This window comes from Balaenoptera ricei, chromosome 17 (assembly GCF_028023285.1).
Source record: "Balaenoptera ricei isolate mBalRic1 chromosome 17, mBalRic1.hap2, whole genome shotgun sequence".
In the NCBI taxonomy this organism is placed as follows: domain Eukaryota; kingdom Metazoa; phylum Chordata; class Mammalia; order Artiodactyla; family Balaenopteridae; genus Balaenoptera; species Balaenoptera ricei.
In genome coordinates this window covers 76,957,946-76,973,275 of record NC_082655.1, presented here as the reverse complement: position 1 = coordinate 76,973,275, position 15,330 = coordinate 76,957,946, and the positions used below count along the sequence as shown (strand labels likewise).

General features: G+C 48.3%; 1 protein-coding gene across 4 annotated transcripts in view; it reads left to right on the top strand.

Annotated features, from left to right (window-relative positions):
- The window catches only part of FAM110B (family with sequence similarity 110 member B), a 102,179-nt gene extending 99,376 nt beyond the window's left edge, over positions 1–2,803 (top strand). For all 4 annotated transcript variants that reach the window (XM_059901217.1, XM_059901213.1, XM_059901216.1 and 1 more), the window contains one exon: positions 982–2,803. In XM_059901217.1, the coding sequence (XP_059757200.1) occupies positions 1,315–2,430 (1,116 nt within the window). In that variant the 5' untranslated portion in view covers positions 982–1,314 and the 3' untranslated portion in view covers positions 2,431–2,803. The remainder of the gene's footprint in view (positions 1–981) is intronic.
- Positions 2,804–15,330: the final 12,527 nt, after the last annotated feature.

The window sequence follows — 15,330 nt, the reverse complement described above, 5'->3', positions numbered from 1 at the left end:
CAGCAAGACTCCCTCAAGATTTATGCTGGGAGTGTTGATGAGTGTTCCGTTATCGTGGGCTTGGGTGGGGGCGTGAGGGAGTCAAGTTGCTCAGAAAGCCATAAATAAGCCCCATGAATGCTTACCTATTATACAAGTTTTCCATAAAGTAACATATTTAGGTTTGATTGACACCTTAAGATTGTGTTCTTAGTTCTCTAGGGGATTTGGGAAAATACATACCACAAAGAAACTTGATTTCTGCTCATGGTGTGAAAAATTTGTGGAGCATTTATAATCAGAGTGTCTATTTATATGGTTGATCTAGAAGTATGTCTAGGTTTTTTGGTTTGTTTTTTGTTTGTTTTAGTTAAAAAATAAGCTTGTGTTTAATGGGTTGAACTTCATACGCATTCCATGCGCAGGAGAATGTGTTTTCAAATATATTGGTTGGCAAAAGTAAGATAAACATGTTGACTTTTTAAAAAATATTTTCGTGTTTACTGCCGTTTCTTGCCCATCTTTTCAGTTTTTGAAGAGTTGGGTGCTTGTTGAAGCGTTAGGAGAGATTGATAGTCAGAAGTCTGAAGGTTTGCTTCGTCGCAAAAGAGGCATATTAGACGTCACCGATGCTGTAGCCTAAAGCAGCAAAGGGATCCTCAGGAACCCAGTGGCATTTCATGAACGGGGAACGACCCGCATTTCTGCGCTCGTCTAGCGTTTCCGGGGTTTGGGTATAAGTGATGCCAGCCGGGCGTGATCGGGAGGCGGGTCTCCCCGCTGGGAAGGCGGCGGGAGGAGTTGGCGCGTGGGAACCCTCTGCCGCTGCTTCTCCGAGCGCGGGGCGCGGGGCGCGGGCCTCGTGCGGCCGCCGGGATCGCCCCCCTCCCGGGCGGGCGGGCGGCGGGGGTGCCCTGGGGCGGGGGCGCGCGGCTCCGCCGTTGCTGCAGCCGTGATGTCACTCGCCCGTCCTAACCCGCGGTTGGTTGCTGTGTGTTTCAGCTCTGCCTGCAGTCGAACACAAAGACCTGGAGGAGACTCCCACATCCTTCGGGGAGGAGAAAGGAGGCGGCGAAGCAGCTGAAAGGAACTTGGGGCTTGGGGCCTCTCCGCACCGGGCGGCCGGCGAGGCGGCCAGGGAACTAAAGCCGCGGGGCGGTGAACGAGCCGGGAGATGAGGCGCTGCCGCCGCTGCTGCCGCCGCCGCCGCCGCCGCTGACACTCGGTTCCGGACCGTCCGCTGCCCTTTGTGCCGCCCGCACATGTGTCTGCCCGGCGCATCCGGAGGCGCGCAGACGAGCATCCACCACGGCCGCCGGGGAGAGAGCGCCCGCCATGCCCACGGAGAGCCTACAGACAGGTAGCATGGTGAAGCCGGTCAGCCCCGCCGGCACCTTCACGTCGGCCGTGCCCCTGCGCATCCTCAACAAGGGGCCCGACTACTTTCGCCGGCAGGCGGAGCCCAACCCCAAGCGACTCAGCGCCGTGGAGCGGCTGGAGGCCGACAAGGCCAAGTACGTCAAGAGCCAGGAGGTCATCAACGCCAAGCAGGAGCCCGTGAAGCCGGCCGTGCTGGCCAAGCCCCCCGTGTGCCCGGGCGCCAAGCGCGCGCTCGGCAGCCCCACGCTCAAGGGCTTCGGCGGCGGCGCCAAGAGCGAGGGCGGCGCGCCGCGCGAGACCCTGAAGCTCGAGATCCTCAAGAACATCCTCAACAGCTCGGAGGGCTCGAGCGCGGGCTCGGGCCACAAGCACGGCGCGCGGAACTGGCCGGCGCCGCGCGCCGACGCGCCCGAGCTGCACCGGCACTCGTTCGCCGAGTCGCTGCGCGTGCGCGCCACGCCCGGCCGCGGCAGCCCGCAGGAGGGCGGCTCGCACGTGGGCCGGCGGCCGCTCGAGCCCGCCGCCGCCGACGCCTTCCTGCACGTGTCGCACAGCTCCTCGGACATCCGCAAGGTGACGGGCGCCAAGCCCCTGAAGGCCATCCCCTGCAGCAGCTCCGCACCGCCGCTGCCCCCCAAGCCCAAGGTCGCCGCCCCGGCCGCGGTCAGGTCCCCCGAGGCCGAGGCGGCCGAGCCGGCCTGCGGGGTGGGCCGGAGACCCTCGCTCCAGCGGTCCAAGTCGGACCTGAGCGACAGGTACTTCCGGGTGGACGCCGACGTGGAGCGCTTCTTCAACTACTGCGGACTGGACCCCGAGGAGCTGGAAACCCTAGGCATGGAGAACTTCGCCCGCGCCAACTCCGACATCATCTCCCTCAACTTCCGCAGCGCCAGCATGATCAGCTCAGACTGTGAACAGTCCCAGGACAGCAACAGTGACCTTAGAAACGATGACAGTGCCAATGACCGGGTGCCCTATGGCATCTCCGCGATCGAGAGAAACGCTCGCATCATCAAGTGGTTGTATAGCATCAAACAAGCCAGAGAGTCGCAGAAGGTGTCCCACGTGTAAGAGGAAGCGCGCGCAGCGGAGGGAGGGGGGTCTCTGTCCGTGCCTCGGCAGTTATGGAGGTTGTGAGGTCTCCTTGCAGTGTTGTGAGCTTCTCCACTCTCTTTGTGTTGCTTGTTGTGCAATGTCTTTCAAGTTGCATGCCCCCCAATGTGGGGACTGACCTGGCGTCCTCGGCCACCGTCGCTGCAGAGCCTGGCCGATCGCTCGTCATCCGCCAGAAGTTCCGGGCCAGATTCACACTAGGGCTTCGATCTTCAGCAAAACTGTTTACAAGGAAAACGGTATACAACTTCTTCAATATTTATGTGGTTCCTGTGTTTTTATATCCCGCGCTATGGTGTCTTAATTAAAAGTTTTATCCACTGGCTTTTAAGTTGGGAGTAGCATCTTTTTGAAATTAAAAAAAAAAAAAAAGCCAATCGGCCTACACTGGAGACCGAAACGGTGGGAAAACGAATGGGGTCTGCTTACCAAACAGATAGTGACTGACCCAAGAGAGAACCGGGCTGGGCTTTCTGAGGAAGAAAGTGGGGACCCCGGTGTTAATCGTGTAGGTATTGACATCCGCTCGCCACGTACTCAAGTTAGGGTTGGGGCGACGGTGCTACGTACGTTTTGTGTCCAATTCGGTGTGTAAATGTTGGTGGTTCTGTGTAATGCTGACCCCAAGGAAAGACAATCAGATACAATTAAGGTGATTAAATCCGGAGGTTGGGTGTTGGCAGGCTTTGTTGATATTGTTCTGATTTAGGTTGATTCAGAAATTTCCACTGTTAATCTTTTGACAGAATGGCCACCCTAGAGCTGATACTGAATGTCTTTTTTTTTTTTAAGTTGGTTTTTTGGTCAAGAACTAATCCCATGCGGATTCTCTTCACTCCCTTTGTTGTTGTTGTTGATAAAGGGAGAGGGGAGTGGGGCTTGGGCAGGTGAGAGGTATCTGAAGACATGAACACAAACGGAAATACCAGCCATATCGGTATAGAGCCTCCCATTCACAAGTCAATACCTTTGGTAGCTGAACCAGACCTGAGCAGCTTGACTGTACCCTCACACATGTGTTAATCTGTCAGGCTGTGGACCTTTGTTATGGCTCTAGGAAACTGGAAACACAACTCTAGGTAGCTTTAACAGCCTGTGGTCCCTAGTGCTGCATATCAGCTTGTTCCTTTTCCCCCATAACCTGTCCTCCAGGTGGTCTAGTTAGGTGTCCATCAGCTGCTGTAGCGGAGAGGTCCACCTGCAGCTTCCTTGCTCTTGTAGACACGCTCTGGAGCTCCCAGCAGCACTGCCTTAGGCTTCATCAGCTAATAGGACACTTTCTATGGTGTAAATGCTGTAAGACTTTGTACATACTTCAATTGTTACGAAATCTTTAAGAAGAAAAAAAGGAAAAGTTACTCTAATAAATAGCTCTGGTGCAGGCACTCATGGTGGTGGTTTCTTTGTCCTTTCCTTTGCTCCCTCCATGGAACTTTCACCTTGGACCGTGAGCCAGAAGCAGATTTTTGATGGTCTTGAAGGAGCAGCATTTCATTAAGTTATTTTCACCATGACAATTATTCTGAACAGCCGTGTTCTTCATTGTAGTTAGAGCAGTGTGCTTTTTGCTAAAATAGTTTCATCGAGGTTCCTAAAATATGCTGCTGCTGCTTTACTTAGTTCACACTTTCAGCATTTTTATCTTTTCGTAAATATCAGAATTTTTCACGTCTTCCACCAAACTCTTTAGTTGTAAATATTTGTGAGTTCTGATGGTAGAGACATACTTTTGAAATTTATAGCCTTGTTCTTATTTGTACAAGTCCAATGTCATTAACATTACATGTGCTCAGACGCTGGTCCACTCATTCATTCATTCATCCATTCCTCTTTCAAAAGGGCGTTCGTTGACTGATTCCCTTTTCAGGCCTCACCGTTGACCCGGGACTGCTGTGGTCAACAACACAGTGTCTGCCTCAAGGAACTTAGATTTTCACTTTTACTTTAAGAGAAGAATCATTCCTCTCAATGGACATGTCTTACCTCCTGTTATTAGGACATTGAGTATTCAACAGGTATTTAATGAATCAAGTTATTTGAAGATTAACATTTCTTTTAAAGTTCCATACAACATGTAAAAGTAAAAGAAAGGATTATTTTTAAAGTTTCAGAAACAAACGATATGATTCCCAACTCTTACCGTTCACAAACGTTTTCCTTATGAAAATCAAATTTGGTTCCTTGACTCTCCACTGGTTTTGAATTTTTCTGGTTCTCTGCTTAACTTCTAGTTCAACTAGAGCTCTACTTTCCATAAGAAAGACTTTGAAATACTGCTATGAGTGGTGATAGTACAATGCATTCAAGATAATAGGATGAAAGTTTTATATTTTTATATACACACACATGTTTTCTCCCCTCACCATTTGGATAGAAATGTGGCCATTTAAAATATTCTTGGCTTAGCATTTATATATCCATCTCTTTCTGGGGCTATTGAAATACTAAAGATAGATGTTATTTTCCTAAGGTAACTGGTTTTGGGGGGAGATGAGTACTTGGCGAATTTAATATCCCTGCCTATGCTGATTTTGTTGGAATCTCCCAACGCTTCAAAACCACCTTTAATCTGTGTTCCAACAGAGCTATAAATCACCCCACTGTCGTTCAGTCTAATCTTCTGGGGCCTCTTTATACCATGGACAAATGTGAGGCTTTGGGTTCCTATGGAAGATGGGAGTTCATTATTTTCTTTTTGTTCTTGAAATTAGAGTTTCTATAAAGGACAATTTCAAATGCTTAATATTAAATCCTGAGAGTAAGACATTTTCTACTTGTGAAGTCCTCTTTGCAAAAGGCTCACTTTTGTAGCTCATGGGATTAAGTATCTTGAGTGTGTGTGTGTGTGATGATGATGGTACTGTTGGTGTGACTATATGGCTGTAATATAGTTCAGCCCACTTTTATTACCCCACACAATGCAGGGTGACACAGGATTGCACTACATGGCTTTGGAGACTGGTCGTTTCTTTTTTCAAGCCACCATGTCTTAAGACAGTCCTCCCATATCCATCCCCTCTGCCATTGCCATAGTTCAGGCTCTCATCTTCTCTTAACTGGACTGTTGTTCCTAGAACTCTGTAACTGGAACTCCCCCTCCCCACAACCAGCCTCTTCCCATCCCATTTCATGCCAGGGATATCATAATCAACTCTGATGATGTCACTCCTCTATGCGAAAACATGCTCCAGCTTGAATAAGTTGCTAATAGGATAAATCCTAACTTTGACAGGGAAAGTCGGGCATTTCCCTCTCAGACCTCATCTTCTGTGTCCCCTTCAGCCACCCAGCCTAGGCCTCCAGGCTCCAACCAAAGAGAAGTTTCCACTGGGGACTTTTTACCACTGCATCAGTGATCTATGGCTGCATAACAAATTTCCCCAGTACTCGGCAACTTAAGGCAATAAATATTTATAATCTTGGTTTCTGTGGATCAGGAATCCTGGAGTGGCTTAGCCAGTTGGTTCTGGCTCAGGTGTCTGGTTAGACTGCAGACAAGATGTCAGCCAGGGCTGCATCATCTGAAGGCTTGACCAAGGCTAGAAGATCTGCTTCCAAGACGGCTCACGTGGTGTTGGCAAGAGTCCTTACAACATGGCAGCTGGCTTCCCCCAGAGGGAGTGACCCGAGAAAGCAGGGAGGAAGCCACAGTGCCTTTGGTGACCTGGCATCCTAAGTCACACACCTGCACCGTGCTCAGTTCATCAGGAGAGTGTCGCTAAATGCAGCCACACTCATGGAGAGGAGAATGAGGCGCCACCTTTTAAAGGAAGGAAGATCAAAGAATTTGTGGACTTGTTTTAATATCGCCATTACTGCTGAGTTGCCGTAGCTTTTCATTCTGTGAGGAATGCTTTCTTCTCCCTCCTTGGCCTCACAGACTCGACTATCAACCACTGCGATATTTTTGAGTTTCAACATTGCCTTTTCCAGTTAGATGATCATTTTTGTCATGACCACCATGGACCCAGACTTTGCTAGACTGCATGGGTGCCTTTGTGTGAATTTTGAGACAGTATACTTTCCTCAAAACATTTCATCTTCTGCCCCAGGGAGGAAGCAGGGGAACCGGTCCTAATAAATGCACAAATCTCTGATGGTTACGATGTGAACTAGGGCCCGAGAGTCGGGCACAGAAGCCCAAGGAGTATAGTAGATGCTTAATAAGTGTTGATATTTTTAAGCTATCACACTTAAGTCCTATACTAGTTACACTATAAATGTTATCACGATGAACCCAAGGTGATAACTACTGACCCATTTTAGAGATGAAGACCCTCAGTTCCACAGAGATTAAGCCCCTTAGCTGAGACCCCAGGGGAAGTGGCAGAAGGGAACTTGAACTCAGGTCTGTGGCTCCTGCTCTGCGCTCCCTACAGCCCAACTCAAGACAAGCACAGGCGGACTGAGTGTGTTGTACTAAAACCCAAAGCGCCCTTAAATTCACCTGGATAATTTTATCTGCCGCCTGTGTATACAAGCATGTCTCAAACAGTCAGATTTTCAGCAATTTCACTCTTACCCAAATGGTAACCAATAAAATTTTAACAAAGACTTCAGCCCGCTGAGTTCAAAGAGACAAGTCTATAGAATCGCATTCTTTCACTCTTGAGCGAGCCATTTTGAAGCCCCGTCCTGTCTTTTGATCAAGGACTTTGAGAAGGGCAAACAGTGGAGGGAAAGGTCTGGCCACGACTCAGCAATCAGGAAACACGTTTTGACGATTCGGTGAATCAGCATCGCTCCCCTGTCCCAGCCTTGGAGATGTACACAGTGTGTACTGACCAGAAGATGCACTGGGGAAGGAATAAATGGGTGAAGGGTGCTCCAGAGGAATGGAAGAGATTCTTCACTGAGAAAAGACGACTCACCTCACCACGATTTTTTTTCATATAAATTTATTTATTTATTTATGGCTGCGTTTGGGTCTTCACTGCTGCGCGCGGGCTTTCTCTAGTTGTGGCGAATGGGGGCTACTCTTTGTTGTGGTGCACGGGCTTCTCACTGTGGTGGCTTCTCTTGTTGTGGAGCACAGGCTCTAGGTGCACGGGCTTCAGTAGTTGTGGCACACGGGCTTCAGTAGTTGTGGCTCGTGGGCTCAGTAGTTGTGGTGCACGGGCTTAGTTGCTCCATGGCATGTGGGATCTTCCCGGACCAGGGCTCGAACCCGTGTCCCTTGCATTGGCAAGCGGGTTCTTAACCACTGTCCCACCACGGAAGCCCTCACCGTGATTTGTGAAATGTCCACCCTCCTTGTCCACTTAGCCCTAGAGGATGGCAGACAGTTCTGCCGTCTTCCACTCTGCTGTCCATGAGCTGCCCCGCCGGGGGCCAGAGGCTCGGTGGCTACACATTTGGCGCTGGACAAGTCAGGTGCACAGAGGGTTTCTCGGGTGTTCAGCTCACGCCCTTGCTTTGGCAGAAACCCAGCAGAAGGAAAGTCCAGAGGGTAAGGGACCTCCACAGCCCTTTGGAGCCCCCTTCCTTCAATAACTGAGACCCATCTGCCTAAAAGTTTGCCTGCACTCCCTCATCTGTGAAATGCGAGGGAACCCGCTGATGTGTGCGTTCTCTTCGGGGCTTTGCGACAGCACCGGGGGCTGTTTGGGGAGCGTCAGGATGAAGTGCGGGGAGTGAAAATTCAGAGGAGACTAGGCTGCAAGCAGGACAGCACGCGAGGCCTGACGGGGGCCAAACACGCCACTGACGGGCATTTCAGGCACCAGCTGCCCCAGCGAGTTTTAGCTGGGGAAGGAAATGAAGTCTATAAAAGGATTCTTCTCTGAATGGAAGGAATCTCCTGAAAACTTTCAGGTTGTCAGAAGCTGGCAGGATTCAATGTGGCCAGGTACACACCGTGGACAAAGCTCCAAGGATGATGATAATAATGATACAGTCTTTCACTAGCTGGGCATTTCATTCATTGCACATTCATGAAACAGCTATCAGGATGTCTTCGACGCAATGCTAAGCCCGTTGTCACATCATCTTACGTTACTCTCACAAGAACTTTGGAAATAAATTAGAATCCGTTTTGCTGATGAGAGATCTGAGGATTAACGAGCTTCTCGAAGGCACACGTCCAGTAAGTGGCAAAAGTGAAATGAAAACCCAGGTTAATAAAGCACGTCCTAAGACTCGTTCCACAATGAATGTTTAGCATCTAGGGGGGCAGGAGCCATTTTTGCTCCTTTGCAGTAAGTCACCTTGCAGAATATTTCTCAGAAGCTTAAAATACCATTGCATATCCTGGTTTGTGATTTTCCATACAGGGAGTGACCCAAAACTCTTCATCATATTTGATCACATCAGGACTGAAGCTTCTGGGTTCTTCTGAGAGACGTTAGTGATCCACGGTCTCTCTCCAACTCAGATCGCAGAGGAAGAAACAGATGCAGAGAAGTAAGGCGGTGGGTCTCAGGCAGGGCTGAAGAGCAGTTAGGTGGCAGATGGGGGTAGAGCAGAGGAGCCTGGTGCCCTGGCACCTCCACCAAGTACCAGGCTTAAGGAAGAGCAGGACTGAGTACCACTAACAATTCCATCATGCCACGTGATTAGCATAAACTCTGTTCTTCCTACGCTGTGTTCCTTGTCTCAAACACTATCAGATATTTAAAGAAATTTCAATTAGGAGGCTTTCTGTTAACATACATTAACTATTTATTAATCCTAGCAGATATAAAATACTATTAAAAGATTAAGAAATTTCTCGAGGGACGTTATGGGCAATTTTTGGAAAGAATTACCACTATTTTAATATTAGTGTAGTGCCTCACCCTCCATTGATGCCCTGTGTTCCTCAAGAGCTTAGGAACCATCGGACTTCCGTGGGGGCGCAGTGGTTAAGACTCCGCCTGCCAATGCAGGGGACACGGGTTCGAGCCCTGGTCCGGGAAGATCCCACATGCCGCGGAGCAAGTAAGCCTGTGCGCCACAACTACTTGAGCCTGCGCTCTAGAGCCTGCAAGCCACAACTACTGAGCCTACATGCCACAACTACTGAAGCCTGCACACCTAGAGCCCATGCTCTGCAACAAGAGAAGCCACCACAATGAGAAGCCCGCGCACTGCAACGAAGAGGAACCCCAGCTCGCCACAACTAGAGAAAGCCCGCGCACAGTAACGAAGACCCCACGCAGCCAAAAATAAATAAATTAAATAAAGTTAATTAATTTTTTTTAAAAAGAGCTTAGGAACCATCTTTCCAGGCCTGATGCCTCTGCCTCCTGTATCCCTTGGGGCAGATGTTGCCACTGTTTCCAATATCCATATACCTCTCCTCTGGGCTCACAAGAAGTTTGCATTGTCACACCCCACAGCATTAGGTGTGGCCAATGAACCATGAATGGAAGTGACACATGTTATAGCTGGGAGAGCCAGTCCCAGCTTTGCCATCTTCTCTTCCCCCAAACATGGCAGCCAACAAAATTCCCGAGAGCAGAGCTGCCATCAGGACCCTGAATGAAGGCAATGTGGAACAGAGCCCTCTGCCCCCAACCCAGGGGATGAACTTTGACCTTGTAAGCCACTGAGAGTTTGAGGATTGTTTTTTGTTTTTCTTTTGTTTTTTGTTTTTTGTTTTCTGCAGCACAACCTAGCCCATCCTGACTGCTGCCTCAGGGGAAGACCAATACAGACATGGCAGCAAATACATAAAAGACCACCATGGTAATCTGGCAGGGCGAAGAATCAAACGGCCAGGCTTAACACATTTGAATTCCTTGAGGTTCTCAGTACAAAGCAAATTCCTGAGCTCTGCACCAGGTCTAGGAATCTGCTTTTTTTTTTTACAAGTACCCTCCAAAAGATTCTTGGGCGTTAAAATTCTGGAGTCTCTACTTTCACAAATAATCAACTTTCAGTGTTACTAACTAGATAACTGGTGAAAATGTTACAGTTGCCAGATATTTGAAAATACCTTTGTTACATTTTAGAATCATAGTTACAAGCACTAGCCTTTAGGAGTCTAATTTTCAGAAATGAAAAATACATTCAAGACTACCTGCCATAAACAGGACTAATTACTACAGTTCAAAACTCTACTGATTGGGATGGGCAGGGGAAGGGGAACAAAAATCTAAGTCTGCAGACATGATTTTCATCTTGACTCCCTCCTTTGTCCCAAAGGTCAAGGAGTAGCATACATACCTTTTCTTTGCCAAAATACAAAAGCTAACCCTTTACGTGAAAATACGTAGTCAACATGGCGCTGCTGGGTAGTAACCATTGAAGGCCTCCTGGCCGACTGTCTCCAAGGCGTAGAAACACCTCCCACTTTTCAATGTGTGTGTGCTGACCTCTCAGCCATGGGTTCACCATCCTGTTCTCTGACAGCTCTGCTTACTAGGGTAGAGAAAAAAAAAAGCAAGCCACGCATGAGTGCAACTGCTCCCTCCACTGAGTCAAACTGCGGTGGCTCGTAATTGATAACATACGGAATTTCAACCGCGGAAGGAAAGTCCGACAACGCCTGGCTTCACAGCTTCCGCCTTCATATGTGTAAATAAGTTTGAAGCTTTCGAGGATTTCTAGGCATCCTTAATCTTTTCCAGTTTTTTCTTCTCTTTTATAATAGATGGAGAAGAGCAGCCAGGTGAGTTCTTTATGTGCAACACGAGCTCACCTTCTGGCAGACAGGCTTCCAAATGCTTCAGTCACATCCCTTTCCTCCATTGAGTTCTAGACCGTTTTAAGGACTTGAACTACGGAGCATTTTATTTTGGTGGAAAAAGGTGAAACATTCATTTAGTAACTTCATGGGCACGTGGTTATTTCACTAAAGGCTCTTCCTATTTTCTCCCAATGAACTGACAGCTGCACACGGTTTAGAAATGCGGGGCTCAAGTCTGTGGCGACAGGAAAATCACTCCACTCGGTCTGGGCAAAGGCTTGATGTGTTCTGTCCACGTTTCAAATTTCCCAGAGCATCCCAGTGTACAAGCATCTGATATAAAACCGACCTTCTCCCCTAAAGACGCTCTGAGTTCATAGATTTGCGTCGATCTGCTAAGAATTCTTTGCTTGAAAGAATTTGAGAATTGAGATTTGGATGGCATTTCAGGTTCCCAAGGTTTTGTTTTCACCCCCAGATTACCACCTGATGCCTTTTAAATACAGTTTAATAGCTGAAATGGATTTTTGTACTACTTTCTGCACTTAAATGATTATGTGTTCATGTGCATGCACACGCTGGATTTCTTAAAGAATTTGTTCCAGACAACTGTGTGGAGGGTCGCATTACATCACAGTTATTTTTTTAAATTAGAATCCTAGTGATCTGGGGAGGTCTGTTCAGAGGGATTTGAAATTCTATGCAGCCCAGCAGATAGTAAGGCTGATTTCAAGCTGAAAAGGAAATATTCAGCATCTTCTCTTCTTTAGCACCGATTTGCTCTTAACCCTTTTTCCTGGTGACTGAGCTGCTTTTTCACACATTCAGTTTTAGGGGAAAAGAAAACAATGGAGAGCAAACGTCTTGCTTAGTGAGAAGACAAACCTACAGCTAATGCGGTGGATGTAGTTCTGCTGGATTTTCCTCTTTCTGTCCCTGCACACGTGCCCGCCAGTAGGTTACCTCCCTGTGGGCAGGCGCTTTTTTCCCCACTACTGGGTCACCGCTGTCTGGTTAACTGTCTGGTGTGTATTGGGTGCAGGTGCTTGATGCTTGTTGGAGGAACGTGTGGTAGGGAGAAGCCAGGATCACTTTAGGAGTGTCATCGAGAGGAGAGACCAGAAAGGCTCAGCAAGTGGCTCCATCAGCTGTGCCCTTCCCTCCACTGGGCTCCCCAAACACACGTGCCATTTGTCCTTCCCTGCGGCCTCCTCCACCTCATTCCCCTGCCCTGAGTCGCTGGTCTGCTCTAGGCTCAAGGCCTGGCGCTACAGCAGCGAGCCCACCAGACAGAACGCCCACCCACAAAGAGTTCTGGTCCCCTTGGAAAGTAAGTTAAATAAGACAGTTACATAGAATGTTAGACAATGACCCATGCTTAGGAGAAAGGAATAAAACAGGGATGAGTGACAGGAAGTGGCCTTACTCAGGGTGACAGTTGTGCAAAGACTGAAGGAAGTGAGGGAGGAAACTTGCAGAGATCTGGGGAAAGCAATCCAGGCTGCAGACGCAGCAAAAACACGGTGGGAAGCTGGCCCACAGGGCTGAAGCGGAATGAAGGGGGATCAGGTAGGGCCCGTTAGCTGTTTAGTGGTAAGCGTCTAAGAAAGAAAAATGTTCTAGAGATCAAATGCCACTTAGGGAAAAGTCCAGGTTAAGCAAACTTAAGCTGGTTCTCTGGGATCTTTATCGAGCCATTAATCTCCAAAAGGCAGTTTTAGTGCAAACCGTTTCCTAAGTGAATGTGAGTCCAGAACCACTTTTGGGGAAACTCAGTTCTGTAGAGACCACAGAAGCAAGCTGAGGGACAGGAGGGTGGATGGGTGGCTGGGCGGGCTGACTTGAGGGCCCCCAGCTGTGTCCCCAGCGTTCCCTAACCAGCCTGAGACGTTCAACCATCAGAGAAAGAGGGGGAGGGCTAGAGGGAGCTGCTGTGTCAGGCGACAGAAAGAGCATCATAAAAATATTACATTTTCCTTACACATAGGAATAGAACTAAGTCCCACTGTTCCTTACTACCAATTGGCACTGTTGGTCAGTCCTATTTTTTTTTAATAAATTTATTTATTTATCTTTTTATTTTTGGCTGCGTTGGGTCTTCGTTGCTGTGCACGGGCTTCATTAGTTGTGGCACACGGGCTTCAGTAGTTGTGATGTGTGGGCTCAGTAGTTGTGGCTCGCAGGCTCTAGAGCGCAGGCTCAGTAGTTGTGGCGCACGGGCTTAGTTGCTCCGCGGCATGTGGGATCTTCCCGGACCAGGGCTCGAACCCGTGTCCCCTGCATTGGCAGGCGGATTCTTAACCACTGCACCACCAGCGAAGTCCCTGGCCAGTCCTATTTTTATTTTCTTTATTAATAGCATTTGTGTAACAGAAAAGTAAATAATACAGAATAATATAATTTCAAATAGACACCTTTATGCATATCTTTATAATAAAGCAACAACACATATGTGTATAATTGTATATATACATATATAGTGAGCATACACTATATATACATATATAACATACATTTCCTTAAATATGCTCGTGTATATATATATACATGAGTACATACTATACCTATGTATGTATGTAACATACATACATATACTATACATAAATGTATTATACATATATAACATATATAACCTATGCTAAATGTACATATATAATATACACATATGTACTATAAGTATATTTCTAAATATATGTATATATAGTATACACATATACCACGTATATGTGTATGTACGTGCATGTGTGTGTATCTGTGCATGTGTGTATGTATATGTGTTGTGTACATGCACCTCCACGTGCATGTATCTGTGCATGTGTGTATGTGTGTACGTACACGTGTTGTGTACATGCACCTCCACGTGCATGTGTGTTGGTATATGTATATGTACAAGCCCGTCTCCCTGCTTGAGCTCAGAGCTCAGCGGTGAGCTGGGGGAGGCATTCGCCACCAGCCCACCTGGAGAACAAAGACAACAGGAACCATCAAAACCATGGAGACCAGCGATCAGCAGGGCTAAATCTCCTAGAGCCAGAAAGGCCGTGACCTAGGCTGAGCCGACCACAGGGGCTGGGGCACTTCCGAGAGCTCAAGCCTCCCAGCTCCTGCCCGCGGAGACACCTCCACCCTCCGACCCGCTCCCGGGCAGGGCCAAGCCCCTCCCCGACCACAGCAGAAGGCAGCGGAGGGGCGGGAGGAGCCCACTCCCAGTGCCTTCCCTTCCGGCCATGACCCTGCATCAACCCACTCACAGTGGCTGAGCCTCAGTCTCCTCATCTGTGAAGTGGACACACTGTTGCCTCCTTCTCAGTAGGTGCGAGGGCTAAATTTGCGTGCACAGGGGTCGGTGCCTCCCCGCCTCCTTCCTGCTGTGCTCTTTCCTTCCAGGAAGGACAGACCAAATGTACTGTCACCACAAAGGGGGTGAACTTCAGGACAGGATTAGCCACGGGAAAATGGCTTTCATTCACTTACATAAGCATTACCACTGCAGGCCTGAGTCTGGAACCCGGAAAGGAGTCAAACAGGTGAGCAGAGGAGAGGGCAGGCATCCGCGTCTGGAGCTCCGCCCACCCCCCCTGCCACACTTGCTTTCCCAGCAGGAAGCGGCCTTGCTTCTGCACTCGCTTATGACAGTTATTCATTGCACAGAACATTTGGCAGTAAATCATGGGTGGCCTTGTGGCATGTCTTCTGTAGTGTTTCAATTTGTTGTTAGAAATTGTTGTTTAAATCTTACCTTAGTCTATTTAACTTTTCCCACTGGGAAGGCGATGGGAAAACCCACCCATGGAAATTTGCACACTGCGGCTTCATCTGGGAAAACCCACTTTGCATACGCGCTGCCCTGGCATTAACTCAAACGCAAATTGACTTCCTAAGACTTTCCGGTGTGGGTTTATCTATAAAAGTAACTGTAGTTCTAAAAATAATTGTGGTTCCAATGGGGGAGGGGGGAGGCATACACACGTGCAGTTAATTAAAGACCTAGATAGACGCTCCAGGCTCTGAATTGAACGCTGCCATTCCTTTCATTGTGCATCATTGTGAATGCCTGCAGACCAATATCATTTAATTGCTTTAAATTCTGTTTTCCATTGTGCTGCATTGGTACCATAATAGGCACTTCATTTGGGGGGGTAGGGAGGGCGGGAAACCAAGGAGAGACAGAGAGAAGTTTCCCTGAGCGCTGTATACAGTTGTGAGCCGGACTTATTGCAATAAAGCTTTCTGTAGAACTCATTTGG